Source organism: Olea europaea, chromosome 18 (genome assembly GCF_002742605.1).
Source record: "Olea europaea var. sylvestris chromosome 18, O_europaea_v1, whole genome shotgun sequence".
Taxonomy (NCBI): domain Eukaryota; kingdom Viridiplantae; phylum Streptophyta; class Magnoliopsida; order Lamiales; family Oleaceae; genus Olea; species Olea europaea.
In genome coordinates this window covers 7,921,001-7,936,931 of record NC_036254.1, presented here as the reverse complement: position 1 = coordinate 7,936,931, position 15,931 = coordinate 7,921,001, and the positions used below count along the sequence as shown (strand labels likewise).

The window sequence follows — 15,931 nt, the reverse complement described above, 5'->3', positions numbered from 1 at the left end:
CGTTTGATCCGTTGTTTTCGAAAATGCATTTTCGAAAATGAGTTAAAATTTATAACTGAAAATGCAAAACGACTTTTTATCATTTTGAATCTTTTTAGTTATAAATTCCCAAAACGCGGAAAATGCCTAAAACGCCCGATTTTTCGGGAAAACTAAAAATCGTTTTGAAATCGAAAATGAAAAATGGAAAACTAAACCAGCCGCACCCTATGTTTTTTAATCATAACCAAATCTCTTCTCCATCTTTTGCACTCATATTTCTCTTTTCTGGTTGTTGATTTGATCGTCGAAGTGCAAACGATTGTTGGATATTTTTCTCGACCGACGATCTTTGCCTTCTAGCGGGACATTCAATGTACAGATGATATCTATGTGGAGGGGACAATGTCAATATTTTATTGGTACATTTTTTGGGGTTAATAGATATAAACCAAATTTATTTGAAATCCAATAATACTCGCATGTCGTCATGTCCCGAGCTAGGGTTTTCAGATTTCAGTGCAAATTCCCAAAATATGTTAAAAGCTCAATCTTCTTCTCCATTTATATTGAGGAATAAGGAAGCATGGGCAGGAAAAGACCCCAAGACGAGGATTACCCTTCCTCCTCCAAATTTGACCCTAACGATAAGCACTACCGCCGTCACAGCAACTACTCTCCGTCATCTGCAAGGAATAATTTTGCCTCCCAGCCACATTACGATTACCATCAACAAATAATGGGTAAGAGATCAAAATTCATCTCATACCTTGAAGTCCCCTCTTTGACCCCCAAGGTGAAAATCCTTTGTGAAATCATAGCTAACACTCCCTCTGCGAGTGTGGAGAAGTTGCTTGAAGACACTGGCGTTCGGGTGTCTCAAGAAGATGTAGAAGAGGTACTCAAGCTGTCGTACGGGTTCCCTGGCCCAGCAGTGAAGTTCTTTCGATGGTCGGGGTTCCTCTTGAATGATAAGCATAGTCTGTATGCTTGGAACTTGGTCGTCGATTTGCTGGGCAAGAATGGCCTGTTTGATGCAATGTGGGATGCTATTAAGTCCATGAGGAAAGAAGGGTTGCTGTCATTGGCTACATTTGCGTCTATTTTTAGTAGTTATGTGGCGGGGAATCGTGTGCAGGAGGCAATAATGACATTTGAGGTAATCGATCAGTATGGTGTGCCTAGGGATGTTGTAGCGTTGAATTCACTGCTGAGTGCAATTTGCAGGGAGGGGAAGACACCGGAGGCAAAGGATTATTTGGTTATTGCAAAGAACACGAATAGGGTGGACGCAGATTCATATGCAATTTTGTTGGAAGGGTTGGAAAATGAGGGTGACGTGGTTAGAGCTAGGCAGACTTTTATGGAGATGGTGGCTGACATCGGCTGGGATCCAAGGAATGCGCCTGCTTATGAATCATTCTTGAGTACTCTGCTTAAGGGTCCTGAAGGTATTCACGAGGCATTGAAATATTTAAATACAATGATAGATAGGCGATGTTATCCTGGGATGAAATTCTTTAAGTTTGCAATTGATGAATGTGTAAGGAAAAGTGATGCAAAAGGAGCTAAAGTGCTTTGGGAGGTGATGGTTGGTAAAAATGTTTGCAAGCCAGATAGGGAAATGTATAATTCGTTGATTTCCTTGTATTGTAATCTCAAGGATTTTGATTTTGCTAAAAGTTTGTTAGATGAGATGGTTTATAATGGGGCTTTCCCTGATTCTGAAACTTACAACATACTGTTTCACTTTTTGATTAGATGCAAAAGGCTGAGAGAGGCTATACCAATCTTTAACGAGATGTTGAAAAATGAGTGTGTGCCTATACAGGCTGACTCTAGTGCTGCAATTAAGGCCTACATTGACGCTGGGGATCCTCATATGGCAATTAGGATATGGAGATGCATGGTTGAAAATTATAGATCGGATTTGGAGGAAACCAGTAATTTGTTGGTTTTGCAGCTTCGAGACATCAACTGGATTCCTGAAGCAGTTAAATTTGCTGAGGACGTGATTGAAAGAGGAATCAAGTTGAGCTCTGCGACACTGTCAAAGTTGAAACAATCCTTAATTAAAGTGGGGAAAACATTTGTTTATGATGAACTTCTACAGAAGTGGAAAACTCATTAAGTAGGTTTGAGCTTTTTATTAATACATACAGTTGCTTCATTAATTTATAGAATTCTTCATTTTTGCCCTGCAAGTTGTTTTTTCTTGCTACAGAGTGTTCTGCAAATATTCACAGGTCGACTTTATATTTGCCCCTTGATCTATTCCACTTCATAATAACAATATAACTTTAATTTATAATGCACCGAGAAATAAAAAACTTGCATATCAATTGCTAAAGCGAATGCAGTAGCTGGAATAGTGTGCCCCTCAAGTCTCAAGTATGTTCACAAGATTTATATTGTGTTCAATTTATTGAATGGAGTTACTGTTGAGTTATGAACTGCCATCACAGGGAATTGAACAAGGATTGCACTCAGTTGCATCATGCATGTACTGTTGTTATATATATTATCATTTATTTATTAGGTGTCATCTGTTTTATTATTTTATCTGGTATTTACAGCACGGATGTTGGCACAAGTGTCGGTTATATGATTGAGATCCTAGGTAGTGATCATTCCAAATAACGTTGGCCTGTAAGTATGTATCGCTGATTCAGATAGTATTAATTCATCTTAATAGCTATCTCATCATCTCATTTATATTGGTTAATTCATAACTAATTGGAAAAAGGCATATTGGTGGTGATATTGGGAAATTCTTATACTCTTAGCTAAGGGGTAGGTGTTTTCTTGTGTTAGTGCTAGTAAATAAGATAAAATCCATTTTTAGTTTATTTACTTACTTATTTATTTATTTATTTATTTTTGTTTGAGCATCAATTACTTTAGATTGCGAGAGAAGGAATATATCTTGTAAGATTTATTTACGGAGGAAAACTCAAATAGGAGAATTTCAGTACCTCGTATTCAAATTGTATAATATTTTCTTTCAACCTTTTGTTGGTGGAGCATATTCTTTGTCTGTAGGTCAGATTCCACCTCAATGTGTTTTGAGTAATATTGCCTAGCTATTTATGATCTTGAAAGCTCCTTATTTTTTTTATTTTTAATTTTTTGATAGGGAACGCTCCTTATTTTCACTAGAGAGAATCAGAAAGTAGGCTATAACTTATAATGCTCCAAAATCATGTTATCCCATCATTGAACACGAGAGATCTATAACACTTGCAATTTTTTATTTTCCTTAATTGATACTTGAATTGAGTTTGTGGCTCTAGCATCTTGATTGATTTGTCTTTATTTTACTATGAATAGAAAAATGTTTTAGCTCCTGTTTGGTGTAGATTAAAATCAAATTTTTAGTATATTTTGATAAGAGTTGATGAAATGTGTGATTGGAAAGTTGTGGAGTCCCAAAAATGGGTAATTAAAATTTATTGTTGACTTTGATTTGAGATTTTAATTGGATTTTAATCCAAACCAAACAAGGGCTTAATATGATTGATGAGCTTGAGATCATCTCGGTTTTTGCTAGGCATGCTAAACTTTGTTTTATGAAACTCTCTTGGGGTTTTAAATTGTTATTGGAGAAATGATATATGTTAAGCCATCACTAAATGTTCATTGCTCTTTTAAGGTATTAAGCATGGTTGAACAGATTCATCAACATGCAATTGCTCAATCATTTCCTGCCATGGTAAGGAGTAGTGAAGGTGTGTAGCTGGTTGTATACCTGTAGATATCACATCTTTAGCTGGTTGTATACCTGTAGATATCACATCTTTAGTTATCATCTTTTAATAGTGAGCAATTGATGGAATTATAGTAGGAACATGATCAAACATGGTACTGAAATGCTTTCCATCACTCTATCCTAAAAATGATTATGGTGAAGAGATATTTCTGATTCAGAAGCTGAATTAGTTCAACATTGAAGAAGACAGATTCGATTTGAGATCTTTATGGATTGTTGATCTTCTGTAAAATTCTCTTATTCCCTGTACTTTACGGAAAGTGATCTTACGTGTTCAATTTACGAAAGATATAGTTATTTAGTAGTTATTTAGGCTGCAAGAAATGTCAAGTGCAGTTGTTATGTATATGTATGCTAATTTGGGTTGGTTGTGATGGTCATGCTTATGTGCATGTTGTGGGGCACGTGGTCATTATTGGCAGCTCACATTCACGAACTTGCATTGCATGTGCGAGTATATTTTACATTCGTCTTACTTTGCCTAGGAATTTGGTATTGATGTGTTCTCCTTCTCTTCTCTTTATCTTCTCAAATAAATTTAGTGATTCGTGATTGTTTGTTATAAGCGTAGTGCATCAGAAACAGAACATAGATAAACTAAAATAGTCAAAGAGCAATATCAAAATATAATATTTTAGCTTCAACTAATGATTGATCACATAATCTGTTTGAAGTTATATCAATTCCTCCTTATGGTATCGTATTCCCCCATTCAAGCCTCTGTTATATGTTCTAATGGTCTGTCGATGTTTACTATGCTGGTGCAATTATTCAGGTAGATTGCATGAATAATCAACAAGATAGTCTTTTGTTAAGGGAAAATAAAATAAACACGTCAATATGAATTCACTAGAGAAACTTGCATTGCAGAGTGACATTTTAGTTTAGTTGCAATGACAAAGACCTTCATAGCATTTGTTATTGGTCGGGATTATCTGCCCCTTGTATAGTTTCGTAACCCTTTTTTTTCCTCCCCTTTTTCTGAAAGTTTATTTAAGCTATAATTGTGTACATTTATTAGCATCAGTGGATATTGGCATCTTTTCGTTTCTTTATTTCAAGCTGAATATACATTTGCCAGCATCAATGGATATGCAATGTGCTGCTACCTTTATAAATTGTAGACTTGAGAGGGAATCTAAGAACAAGTCAGACCCGGGTGCAGATGATAAGTGTTTTAGGCTATATTGCATTTGTTGAGTGTGGATTTGCAAATGCAGTGCCGTTCTATGAATATTCACAGAGGGTAAATAAGACTTATTTTCATTTTCTATTACAAAGTACTGGCTATAATTGTCGTACTTTGAAAGACTCGAGATGCTACCTAGTTTTTATCATTAAACCAGCAGCTCCTAATGAGGACAGTTTAAGTTATATGGGCGTGACGAGATGTAATCTAGTGTACTTGATCTCAATTTAATTGGTTTGGCTGGCAAAAAAATGAATCTTCGATTCTCTCGCCAGAGGGACGGGATGGGAAATAAAGATTTTTGTAAAATTCTGAATCTACGTTGGATGTGGTTTTTGTAAAATTCTGAGGCGAAGTTAAGATTAGCATATGGATGAGATCGCGTAACAATTGCTGGAATAGCTCAGTTGGTTAGGGCGTGTGGCTGTTAACCACAAGGTCGGAGGTTCAAGCCCTCCTTCTAGCGAATAATTTTTCCATTTTTTTTACTGCCATAAATTTAAAATATTGAAAAATACATCTACTTTAGAAACGTGAGCGGCAGGATTCGAACCTGCGCGGGCAGAGCCCACATGATTTCTAGTCATGCCCGATAACCACTCCGGCACGCTCACAAATATGGTTGTACTTGAGGCACTCTTTTGAAATATAGAGAGAGAGTCTTTCTCATTGAATTAACAAATGTTTTCCGTTGTAATGTGAATGTGCTTCTTGGCCCTTACTCTTGATTTCTAAGGGCTCATTTAGTACTCATTTTTTTCAAAATGTATTTTTGTTTCTCTTTTTTTAACCACACATTTTTTATTAAAATTATATTACACGTAAATTAAAAATTTTTCCTTATTTTTCAACCACACACTTTCCATCAAGTTACTATTCTAAAATGCATTTTTATATAAAAATATCTCTCAAACTCCCCCTAAGTTTACAACTTACTTTGGTTTTGCTTATAATTAAATTGTATATTGAACAGTTTTCATAAGAAGTTTGGAGTACATAGAGAGGCAGAGTGAAGGGGTCCTAGAGTGTGTCCAACCTCCAAGTTCTCCGATTTTTTTTTTTTTTTTGAAATTCTTTTACATATGAAAGCAAAAGAAAATAAAGAAAAAGCTTTAGTTTGGGCGTGTTTGATAGGCTCCAAATTCCATGAAAAACCTTTAAAAATTACATTTCAAAACTAATAAACATCTAGAATCTTTCAAAAATCTGGTGATATTTAAATTTAGAGGAAATTTCTAGTAATGTCGATTTTCAGTGAGTCATTTGCAAAAATGTCCACAATTTTGTCAATGTCCATTTTCCAATTATGTAGACGAAAATACTCCTATTAAAAAATATTATTTCCACACAAGAATTTAAAATTTTCCATATCATTATTCATGTCAATCAACGTAGAAATGTCAATCAACATTAAATGCCTGAGTCGGGTAGGTGTGTGTCGATGTGGGTCGGGTTATGGGTCGAGTAGGTACGGGTCGAGTTGGATCGAGTTATGGGTAAAAAATGGAAAACCTGATAGAACTCGACCCGAATACAAAAAAAAAAAAAAAAATGAAGGCGGGGGAATGAAAAAATAAAAGAAGCCCTAAACTAAGTCTTCTCAACTCTCACTCTTAGTCTCTCAATCTTCACTCCGACCCAACCCGCCGACAATGAGTAAGTTTATTTCGTTATTTTTTCTTTATTTCGTTATTTTTTTCACTTCCCCAAGTCTCCCCTCTTCCTAAATCCTAAGATTTAACTAGTTTAACATAAATTGATGTCAAGGTCATTGAGTGTCTCGATTCTATTGGGCGAGCAAATACTAACCGTTGATACAATTTGAGATAAAAAGTGGTACATGTGAGATACTGTCGAAAAGGTTGAAGTGGTAAAGTGTTTAAAGAAATCAGGAAAATGATTGTACTTTCTGTTGTCCCTGTTATTGTATCTTTTGCTTTGAGATATAATATATATGTCAACTAAATTTGATACTGCTAGATGATTAATAACACTAGTACGAAGTGAAGAATACTCCATTTGAGGCATAATTCACATCTAAGTTAGGCAATAAACATGATGAAATGACACATGTTGTGTTGCTATTATACACTCTTAGACCGTTTGAATGCTCATCAACAACTAAATGGCTTCATTTTCGCATCAAATTTGTTCTGCATCTTGTTGAGGGTTGCATTTGTATATTGATGGTTTTTATGGAGGAAGACTGTGATATGTTGATAGCAGATAGAAAACTTTGTCAAATCTTATGACATGTATACTTGATTTTGTGTATGGTCTGTTGTAGTTGGCTCTAAATTTATTTAATACAAGACTATGTTGTTGTTATTTATTTTGCTAAAGAATATTGCATTGTCGGTTTATTTGCATATCTATATTAGGCAATTAACTTAATGAAATTGTAGAAGATTGTGTGTATACTTTTGAACTGTTTGAATGGTGATCAACTATAAAATGGTTACATGATAGCTTCAGATCAGAAGCCAGGTTTGTTTTAATTTCAACAATTAAACAACTTAGTTTAGATATGGTATTTTATCAAACCATTGTATTGTAAAAATTATTTTTCTTTCACTACATTTTAACAAGAATGTTATATTTGATTTCGTTTGTACGTTCTCATACTATTTGTTAAAGTATTGTTTTCATTTGTTTTGATTTGTAGATGAGTATGAGACACCGATATAAAATTTCGGAGGAAGAACGTGTTCCGACCCATGTGTCGCAAGTGAGCAACACAAAATATATATCAGTTGTCCTCAACAAATTGGATCCACAGCAAAAACGTCAGTTGGAGGACAGTTATATAGAACATGTTGTAAGGTTATCGGATCTGAAACTATCTGCTCAATTAATTCATGAAATGGTAAACATATCGGTGGTATGCCGAAAGCGGTTTGAGGCTTGGTTCAAGGTGAACCACATGTTTGCACGATTTGGACTGTCGGAGTTCGCACTAATTACTGGCTTGAAGTGCAGTCCAGTGCCTAAAGGTACCGAAGTTGACAAAATTCTAGAGAAAACTCGTCTATAAGATAAAATATTTGCCAATATGGACCGGATAACGTGTAGCGACCTAGAGAAAGTTTTTTTGAAATGTGCCAACCGTAATGATCGTTACAAGTTTGGGTTGACACTAATTATTGAATGGGTATTTAATTCAAGAGATCGAAATGTAGGAATAAATTCGACAACTCTTTCCATCGTTGACGACTTGAATTTTTTCAATGCCTACCCATGGGGGACGTATGTTTTCAACTTCTCATCAAATCACTACTACGTGGATGGGGAAGAAAGGCGGACATGGTAAAAGTGAATGATTGTAATAGGATGACTTACACATTGTACGGATTCCCTCTTGTTGTCCATGTATACATCTATTTTGGTTCATTTCAGTTCTTCTCATCGCTCATTGTTATTTATCTCCAAATATGGTTATTATTGTTACAAATGTCATGTAGATTTGGGCGTATGAGGCAATTCCGGAGTTGGGAGCTCGATTCTTGAGTAAGACTTGTGAGATGTCCCGAGGATGTTTCGGTGGTCTGGCACGAAACAACCTCATTCCCGAACATATTCAAATTTTTTTGAGAAGACAAATGTAGGCGATTTATATACTTAATTGCCTTATACTCCGCAATATATATTTTTTCATTTCGCCTGTTTTTTTTCTCCTGTAGGTGCACTTGTGGGCAACGTTGCGAGCAACTGCTGCAAAAGAATTACAGCTGTACTTGGTCGATCTAGTTCCGTTGGAAGACGCAGCCAACCCCGTTTTAGATGGTCTTGTTGCTCAATCAATAGAAATACAAGCTTGTCTAATTGAAGATGATGTCATACGAAACGATGACAACAACCATCGACCAAATAAATCCCAGAGAGACAACAAAGGTGGACCTCGTCATCGAGGTTTGCATCTCGTTGAAGGCAGAGAAGAAGAGCATGGGGATCCGATCGTTGAAAGACATGTGTCTTTAGATGAGATAAGAGTTATCTTGAATGAACAACGGGAGGCATTTGAGAGCAAGATGGGAGATTTGAGAGAAGAAATGAACACAAGATTCGCTAGTCTCCAAAATGATCTGGGAGGTCATGTGTGTGGTTTGAGAAATCATGTCACTGATGAGATGAATGTTTTTCGACGAAGGTTTGATGAAGTTGCTACAGAAATTGGACAACACAATGTTGGTGCTGAGTATGGTGGATTTGGTCATGACGATCACAGTGGAGACGAGCCCCGACATGATGTTTTCACTCCCAATATTTCTGCGGACAGACAGGATGTCAGAGAGGCAACCGAACCAGTTGTTTGCAATATCCCTGATGTGTCCATAACGTCGGGAAGTGGGGTTGGAGTACTTGGGTCAGTATATGTTGCTTGTGATATTGTGAAAAAAGGCACCAGCCGTTGTACCTCAGTTGGTGTGACCATTGATGATCAACTGGTTCATGATAGCATCGTTTCTGGACCTTTGATGGCAGCTGATCCACCTACACGTAGACCTCGATCGTTGAGGCTGAAGAAGGCTAGTGCAAACACAAAGACGCCATACACCCGATCTGGTCGCAAGAGAGGTAAGAGGGATGTGTAGAATTTAGAGATTCACCTATTTTGATTTATATGGTGGTTTTTCAATATGTATTTTGGTTTATGTCGTGGTACGGAAAATGTATTTTGGTTTAGACAGTGGTTTGTATATTTTTGTTTATATGGTGGTATATAATATTTTGTGGTACGAAAATTTATTTTGGTTTAGACAGTGGTTTGCATATTTTTGTTTATATGGTGGTATGTTATATTTTGTGGATGCAAACATGTGGTTTATAAATTAGTGACATGTTCTGAATGTCGTATCTTGAAAATAGTTTATAATTTTATTATCTCATATAGTGGAGTAGGAGATGTCAATGTTCTAATGAAATGTGGAGAAATCCTATACTTTAGTTGAAATGTCGTTCTATACAAATGTATTGTCAAGTGTCCAGATTAGCAGACATTTAATGTCGAGAACTATACGTCAAATGTCAAGAAATGAGTGAAATGTCAAGAAATATATTGTTTCAATATAAATGTTAATGTCCCTTATATATTTTTTTTCAATAATATGTCAACATATGTGTCATTCTGTGTGATCATGTACGTGAAAATGAAATAAACTTCGTGCTACTTAGCAATTAGTAAGAAAAAATTGATTAACTCGGTTAGCTTTAATAAATTAAAGAAATTTGAATTGAATTGTACAAAATGTTAATTTATTTTTTCAATATAAAATTTGAATTGTACAAAACGTTAATTTTTTTTTTGTGAATATAAAATTTTAATGGAACAAAATGAATTAAAAAGAAATTTATAATTTGTCAAAAAGTTTCAAATTGCAACACAAGAAAGCTTAAAAAAATCACTATATATATATATATATATATATATACTTTTTCTCGTTCACTCATTATCCACACATTTAGTTACAATTATTTGTCATATTCACTCACTCTTCATACGTTTTAATTAATTTTAGTTCATTCTCATTCACTCCCACATCCACATATTTAGCTATAATTATTTATCACATTCGCTCACTCTCTACACATTTTAATTCAAGTTTCATTCTCACATTCATTTAGTCGGAAACCCACATTCACTCAAAAAAGATGCTCATTTGATCCGAAAAGGTAAGTAATTCAAAATTTATATTTAATATTTGTGCTATTTAGCAGTTAGTTGAATATCTTGAAAGAAAATATATTTTTCAACTACAATTTACTCGAAAAACTTCGTCTCCGTGTCACGGAGAGAGCTGTCTGTGCCACGGAGACATAAAAATGCAACCACCATTTTATTTTTTTTGTAATATGCGTTACGTCATATGTTAACAAAAATATTACATTTTGTTTAGAATATTAATTTTTGATTTTAATTTTGTGTAGTATACAAGACATGAAAAAAATTATATTTGTTTGGAAATATTAATTCTTAAATAATTGTACAATTAACAGTACTTTGTTTTATTATAATAGATGTGTACAATCAAATGAAAATATTAATTCTTGAAAAAATAATTACAGTTGTTTAACAATATTAATTCTTGTATAATTGATGCAGATGTTTTTAGAATACGTCCTCTCTTCAGAACAATGGTTTTTTGCTATCATCCTTCAGTATCCAAATCGTCAATACGTTCAAGATTTTATAAATTTCATAGATGCAAATCAACAATGTTATTTGATCTGTAGTAATTTTTATAGATTTATATATGGAGCTGTTTTCAAAGGAGACGAAGAACAATTTACTAGCAAGTTGGTACACGAATTTATAATGAGACTTGTGCATTGTGGCAAAAATAATGAACTTTGGGTACTGTTAGATGACCATCTTGCTAGGTTTGGCTTGCAAGAATTTTACCTCATTACTGGACTACCTTGCCATGAATCATCCGTAAAAATTGATTATAATAACCATCGTCTTAAAAATTAATACTTCAATGGCACAAAAAAATTAGCAATAGAATGTTTTTTGAAACTTTCCACATGTGTGAAGATACAGAAGATAAATTTAAACTGAGATTAGTTATGTTGGTTGAGTGTGTGTTGAAACCGACTTCACGACAAGTTGATTATAGAACTCTGGGCATGATTGAATATCTGGATGAGTTCCTTACGTATCTGTGGAGCCGAATAGCATATTTCGTTTTGTTAAATTCATTGAAAGAGTCACAATTGGAAAGAATACTAAGGATGTAACAGAATGGACAAATAGAATGTAAGAATGCATTACAAGGCTATCCACTCGCATTTCAGGTATTATGTTCCTATGCTAATTACTTACGTATTATGTATAATTTCTTTGTATAAAAAATAAAATTTATACATCACATTTCTCTTTCTTTACGTTGCAGTATTGGATATATGAAGCGTTTTCACAAATTGGACAAAAGTTTGGTCACCGTAAACACAGAACAGTGCAAATTCCACGAATCTATAATTGGAGGCCTAATACTATACTGAAGGAATCGGTTGTTAAGCAATTTTTGGATACTCAAGATGTATGAATTTTTTATTTTCAATGTAGAATGACATTCGTATTTTATTATTAACAAGTTCAATTAAACAAATGGATTCTGATAGTTTGTTATGATTACAGATCGAAGTCATTGCAGTGCTGTAGCCTACAGAGGTAGAATTACAAACACCCTGGTACACAAATCTTTCTCTGCCGGCTGAGGATGAACATAATATATTAGATGTCATCGTCACTGGAGAAGTAGATAATGTAGTACCACAAATACCGGATAACATTCGTGTGCAAGAAACAACCAGTCGTGGTACATCGAGAACTTCAACTGGAGTTGGGCCTAGTTCTGCTTCTGGTGCCTCCAGATATGTAACTGAAGACCGAATGGAAGAAATGTTAGGTATGTACAGGCAACATACGATATCAGATGTGTCCAGTCTGTGTGGCAATTTGAAGGCAGAATTTGTTGAAGAATCCAAAGCCCTGAACCAGGATATCCTTGAAAGCCAAAAGCAACTGTTTGAACAACATAACAAATCGATGCAAGATTACATGCTATGTGGTATGCAGTCATGCATGGATAATTCTCTATCAAATATGTTTAGCACTCATATGGCCCAGGAATTGCAACAACAAGAAGCCCATTATCAGGCGATTCTCCGAAAACAAGAAGAATTATTCCAGCAGCAACAGGAGCACATACAATCTTATATTGATACAAGTTTATGTTCTGTCAGATCTTAGATTGACGAAAAGAATGAGAATATGCTAAACAGATTATCTAACTAGGAATCCAACATGGAAGCCATTATAGGTTCCATGCAGCAATGTGTTCCTCTCCATGCAAGTCCAACTCCTACTGTTCAACCGCATGAGACATCAATGTCTCAACCAGCAGAACGTGTTGACATGTGGAGAAGAGAAAGGAAAAAGAAGATGAAATACACACAGACTTCGTCATCCACAGGCCATTCCTTAGAAGACTACGACATGAACAAGTACAAAGACATTAGGAATTGGATATCGAGAAATCAATTTGGGTAACAAATGTAACTCATTCTAAATAGTCCGAATGCTAAACATTATTATATCTATGTCAAAAATTATTTGTTGAATTATTTGACAGTAATTTAAATTATCTTATATAGTGCATATTTGGACGATGGCTGTAGCAATGTCTATGGAAGTTTAATGGATCCGACGAAGGATCTGAATATTGCGATGAGTGAAGGTTTGCAATCACAATAAATTTGATTTCATAGTTAATATGTATAATATATGTTACATATATTTATTGTATTAGCATATTGAGCTGGAGCTGAAGTTATTGAGGCAGCGTATGAATGAAGATTGTGCTCTTGTCAATAAAAAATATGCAATTTTGAATTTTCAATTTGAAGAGGAGTGTTGTCAGCAAATGAGGTGGCACATGGAATATAACCAGACAGGTGAATTGGATGGAACTTGCCTACAAGGCTATGTCAACAGTACATTGCCTGTAGCTGGTCGTTCGTGGATGGGATGCAAGTATTTATTAATTCCAAGTGCATATCCAGGCAATGAATGTTATCTGTTTCTGGTCAATATTCCTGAATGAAAATTTTACATATACGACTGCAGCAATAATGTTCACACACCTGATGCAATCAAGGCTCACGTAGAAGCAACACGCACAGTCGTTCAAACATTATTGCAGTGCCTACCCCTGTCCACCAGACGAGATATAAAGAAACATATAAATGATCCAATGAAGATGGAGATTATACCTTATCTATCATGTGCGAACAATGGGTGAGCGTTTCAACTCTTGTTATTTACTATCGTAGTTAATCTATTGTATATACTAATTTCAACTAACGAAAAATCATTTATTATACAGGCCAAATTGCATAATGTTTGTACTCAAGTATATAGATTGCTTCGTTCTCGGGCATCTAATAGAATCAGTTTCAGCAGAGAGGATGTCAATATACAGAAGAAAGATTGTGGTCGATTTTTTGAATAACGAATACTTTCTTTATCCCCGATAGTGAAACAGTTGTCATGACTTAGCTGTACTTTGCTCGTGTGACTGTTGATGATCAGCCTGTTCATGATACCGTCGTTTGAAATATGTATTTTGCTTTATGTGGTGGTACATAACATGAATTTTGGTTTTATGTGGTGGTACGTAAAATGTATTTTGGTTTACACAGTGGTTTGCATATATCGATTTATATGGTGGTATGTAATATGTTCTCGAACTGTCATTCTAGACAAATGAAATATCAAGCGTCGAGATTCACAGCTATGTAATGTCGCGAACGACATATCAAATATCCGAAAATCGAAGAAATGTAGAGAAATATCGTATTTTGGTCCAAGTGTCATTCTAGACATTCGTAATGTCAAGTGTCGAGATTAACAGCTATTTAATGTCGATAACGACGTTACAAATGTTGAGAACGGCATCAAATGTCAACATAAATATGATCCAACCAAATTTAACTAAGAGTGAAGTCAACCAAATGGTGTATTAATTGCGAAAACTGTAGTAAGCAGCTTTATAATTACTATAGCAGTTAAAGTTGGTATGTCAAGCACAAGTACGTTCTCAACCATATTGATGTGAAAAAAGTTGTAAAATAATCACCATCAATGACTTCAACCATATTGGTTGGTGAGATATCTTATCGTGCATTCAACGGACAAGTGTTTCTCCAGTATAAAATGTTGGACTTTACTTAAATATGTAAATACGAGAATTTAACAAATTAATAGCACTAGTTAGTTTTTCCATTGATTATGTCTTCATCAACTCAACATACTCCTGTTCTTGATGTTACTATCACTTTCGACCCCTCTGGGTCGTCCACGGACAACCCGATCATCATAGACTCGGACTCGAATGATGAAAGCAATATCTTTGTTCCATATGTTCGTCAACCTTCGAACCGCCATCATAGGGTTTGCCTTCAACCATTTCTTTTCCGAATCTAATCGACAAAATTGAACCAACTCAAGTTCATCGTGAGATCGTCCCAGTACCGGTCCAACCGGAAGTACATCATGTGTTGTTGGATGAAAATGTTGGAACTGTTCTCGTTGAAAATGAAGATGTGATCATCATACGCTCCGACGAGGAGTATGACAGTGATATGTCCTCTTTGTCCGTCTTGGAGGATATGTAGAAGATGCAATCATCGTAAGTGAAATGTTTACGTACATATAGTAGTGCTATAAAACCCATATAGGTCATGGATATTTTTTGGGTGATCACCATTTTGTATAATAGTTGTCTACGATATGTATTGGAGTTATGGCTTCCTTTTGTTGTGATTACCATTTTGTCTGCTCCAATGACTTAGGAGAACGAGTCATTCATGGGTTGTTTTTGTATCCATTACCACATTGTGTCTACAATGATTAAGAAAATCCTAGTAATGAAATAGATATGTGCTTGTTCACTTATATGATGAACAAAATGATATCGTAGTGAAATGTTCATAAGAATATATGTAAGCACCATTTCCCTTGTTGGTAGTTATACCCTAAACCTGGCCTCTCTTGTTTGTATTCATTATGACATTCAAAAATGAAGTGTTGTTTGTATTTAGTGAATGCCCATACGAATTTTCCTGTTTGTGCGCTATAAAATTTTGAACGACTAGAATAATATAAGAGAAAAATCACAAAAAATGGATGAATCCGTATAAAGGATTCAAAATATATTACGAACTTAATTTTACAACAAGCAATTGCAAATAAGTGATATCAAGAGAGAACGAAGAAAGAAACAGAAAGAAGTAGAAGTAAAAAATATATTCAATAACATTTAAAACAAGAGGTAGAAAGCAAGTAATACAAAAGAAAAAAATTCAAAATATTGATAATTCATGTTATCAGGGCATTTGACGATCGGAATACACAATGTCATTCAAGTATACGTGTCAGTTAAAGATGTCGAATTCTGACATGTTTGTCTGTTATGTCCAGAACCCCCACA

General features: G+C 34.9%; 1 protein-coding gene and 2 non-coding genes across 3 annotated transcripts; 2 read left to right on the top strand and 1 right to left on the bottom strand.

The window, feature by feature from the left end:
- Window positions 1-438: 438 nt before the first annotated feature.
- On the top strand, window positions 439-3,725 carry LOC111367360 (pentatricopeptide repeat-containing protein At1g77360, mitochondrial-like). Its single transcript, XM_022988180.1, has 2 exons — window positions 439-2,110; window positions 3,632-3,725. The coding sequence occupies exon 1, from the start codon at window positions 566-568 to the stop codon at window positions 2,108-2,110; it is 1,545 nt and encodes a 514-aa protein (XP_022843948.1). The 5' UTR covers window positions 439-565; the 3' UTR covers window positions 3,632-3,725.
- A 1,604-nt stretch (window positions 3,726-5,329) lies between these two features.
- TRNAN-GUU lies at window positions 5,330-5,403 on the top strand. Its single transcript has one exon. It is a non-coding gene; the product is annotated as a tRNA-Asn (tRNA).
- A 66-nt stretch (window positions 5,404-5,469) lies between these two features.
- On the bottom strand, window positions 5,470-5,551 carry TRNAS-AGA. The gene has a single exon. It is a non-coding gene; the product is annotated as a tRNA-Ser (tRNA).
- Between the last annotated feature and the right edge of the window lie 10,380 nt (window positions 5,552-15,931).

Bases quoted from the DNA above. Each gene is read 5' to 3' on its own strand.
- LOC111367360 (XM_022988180.1), top strand. From the start codon at position 566: ATGGGCAGGAAAAGACCCCAAGACGAGGATTACCCTTCCTCCTCCAAA.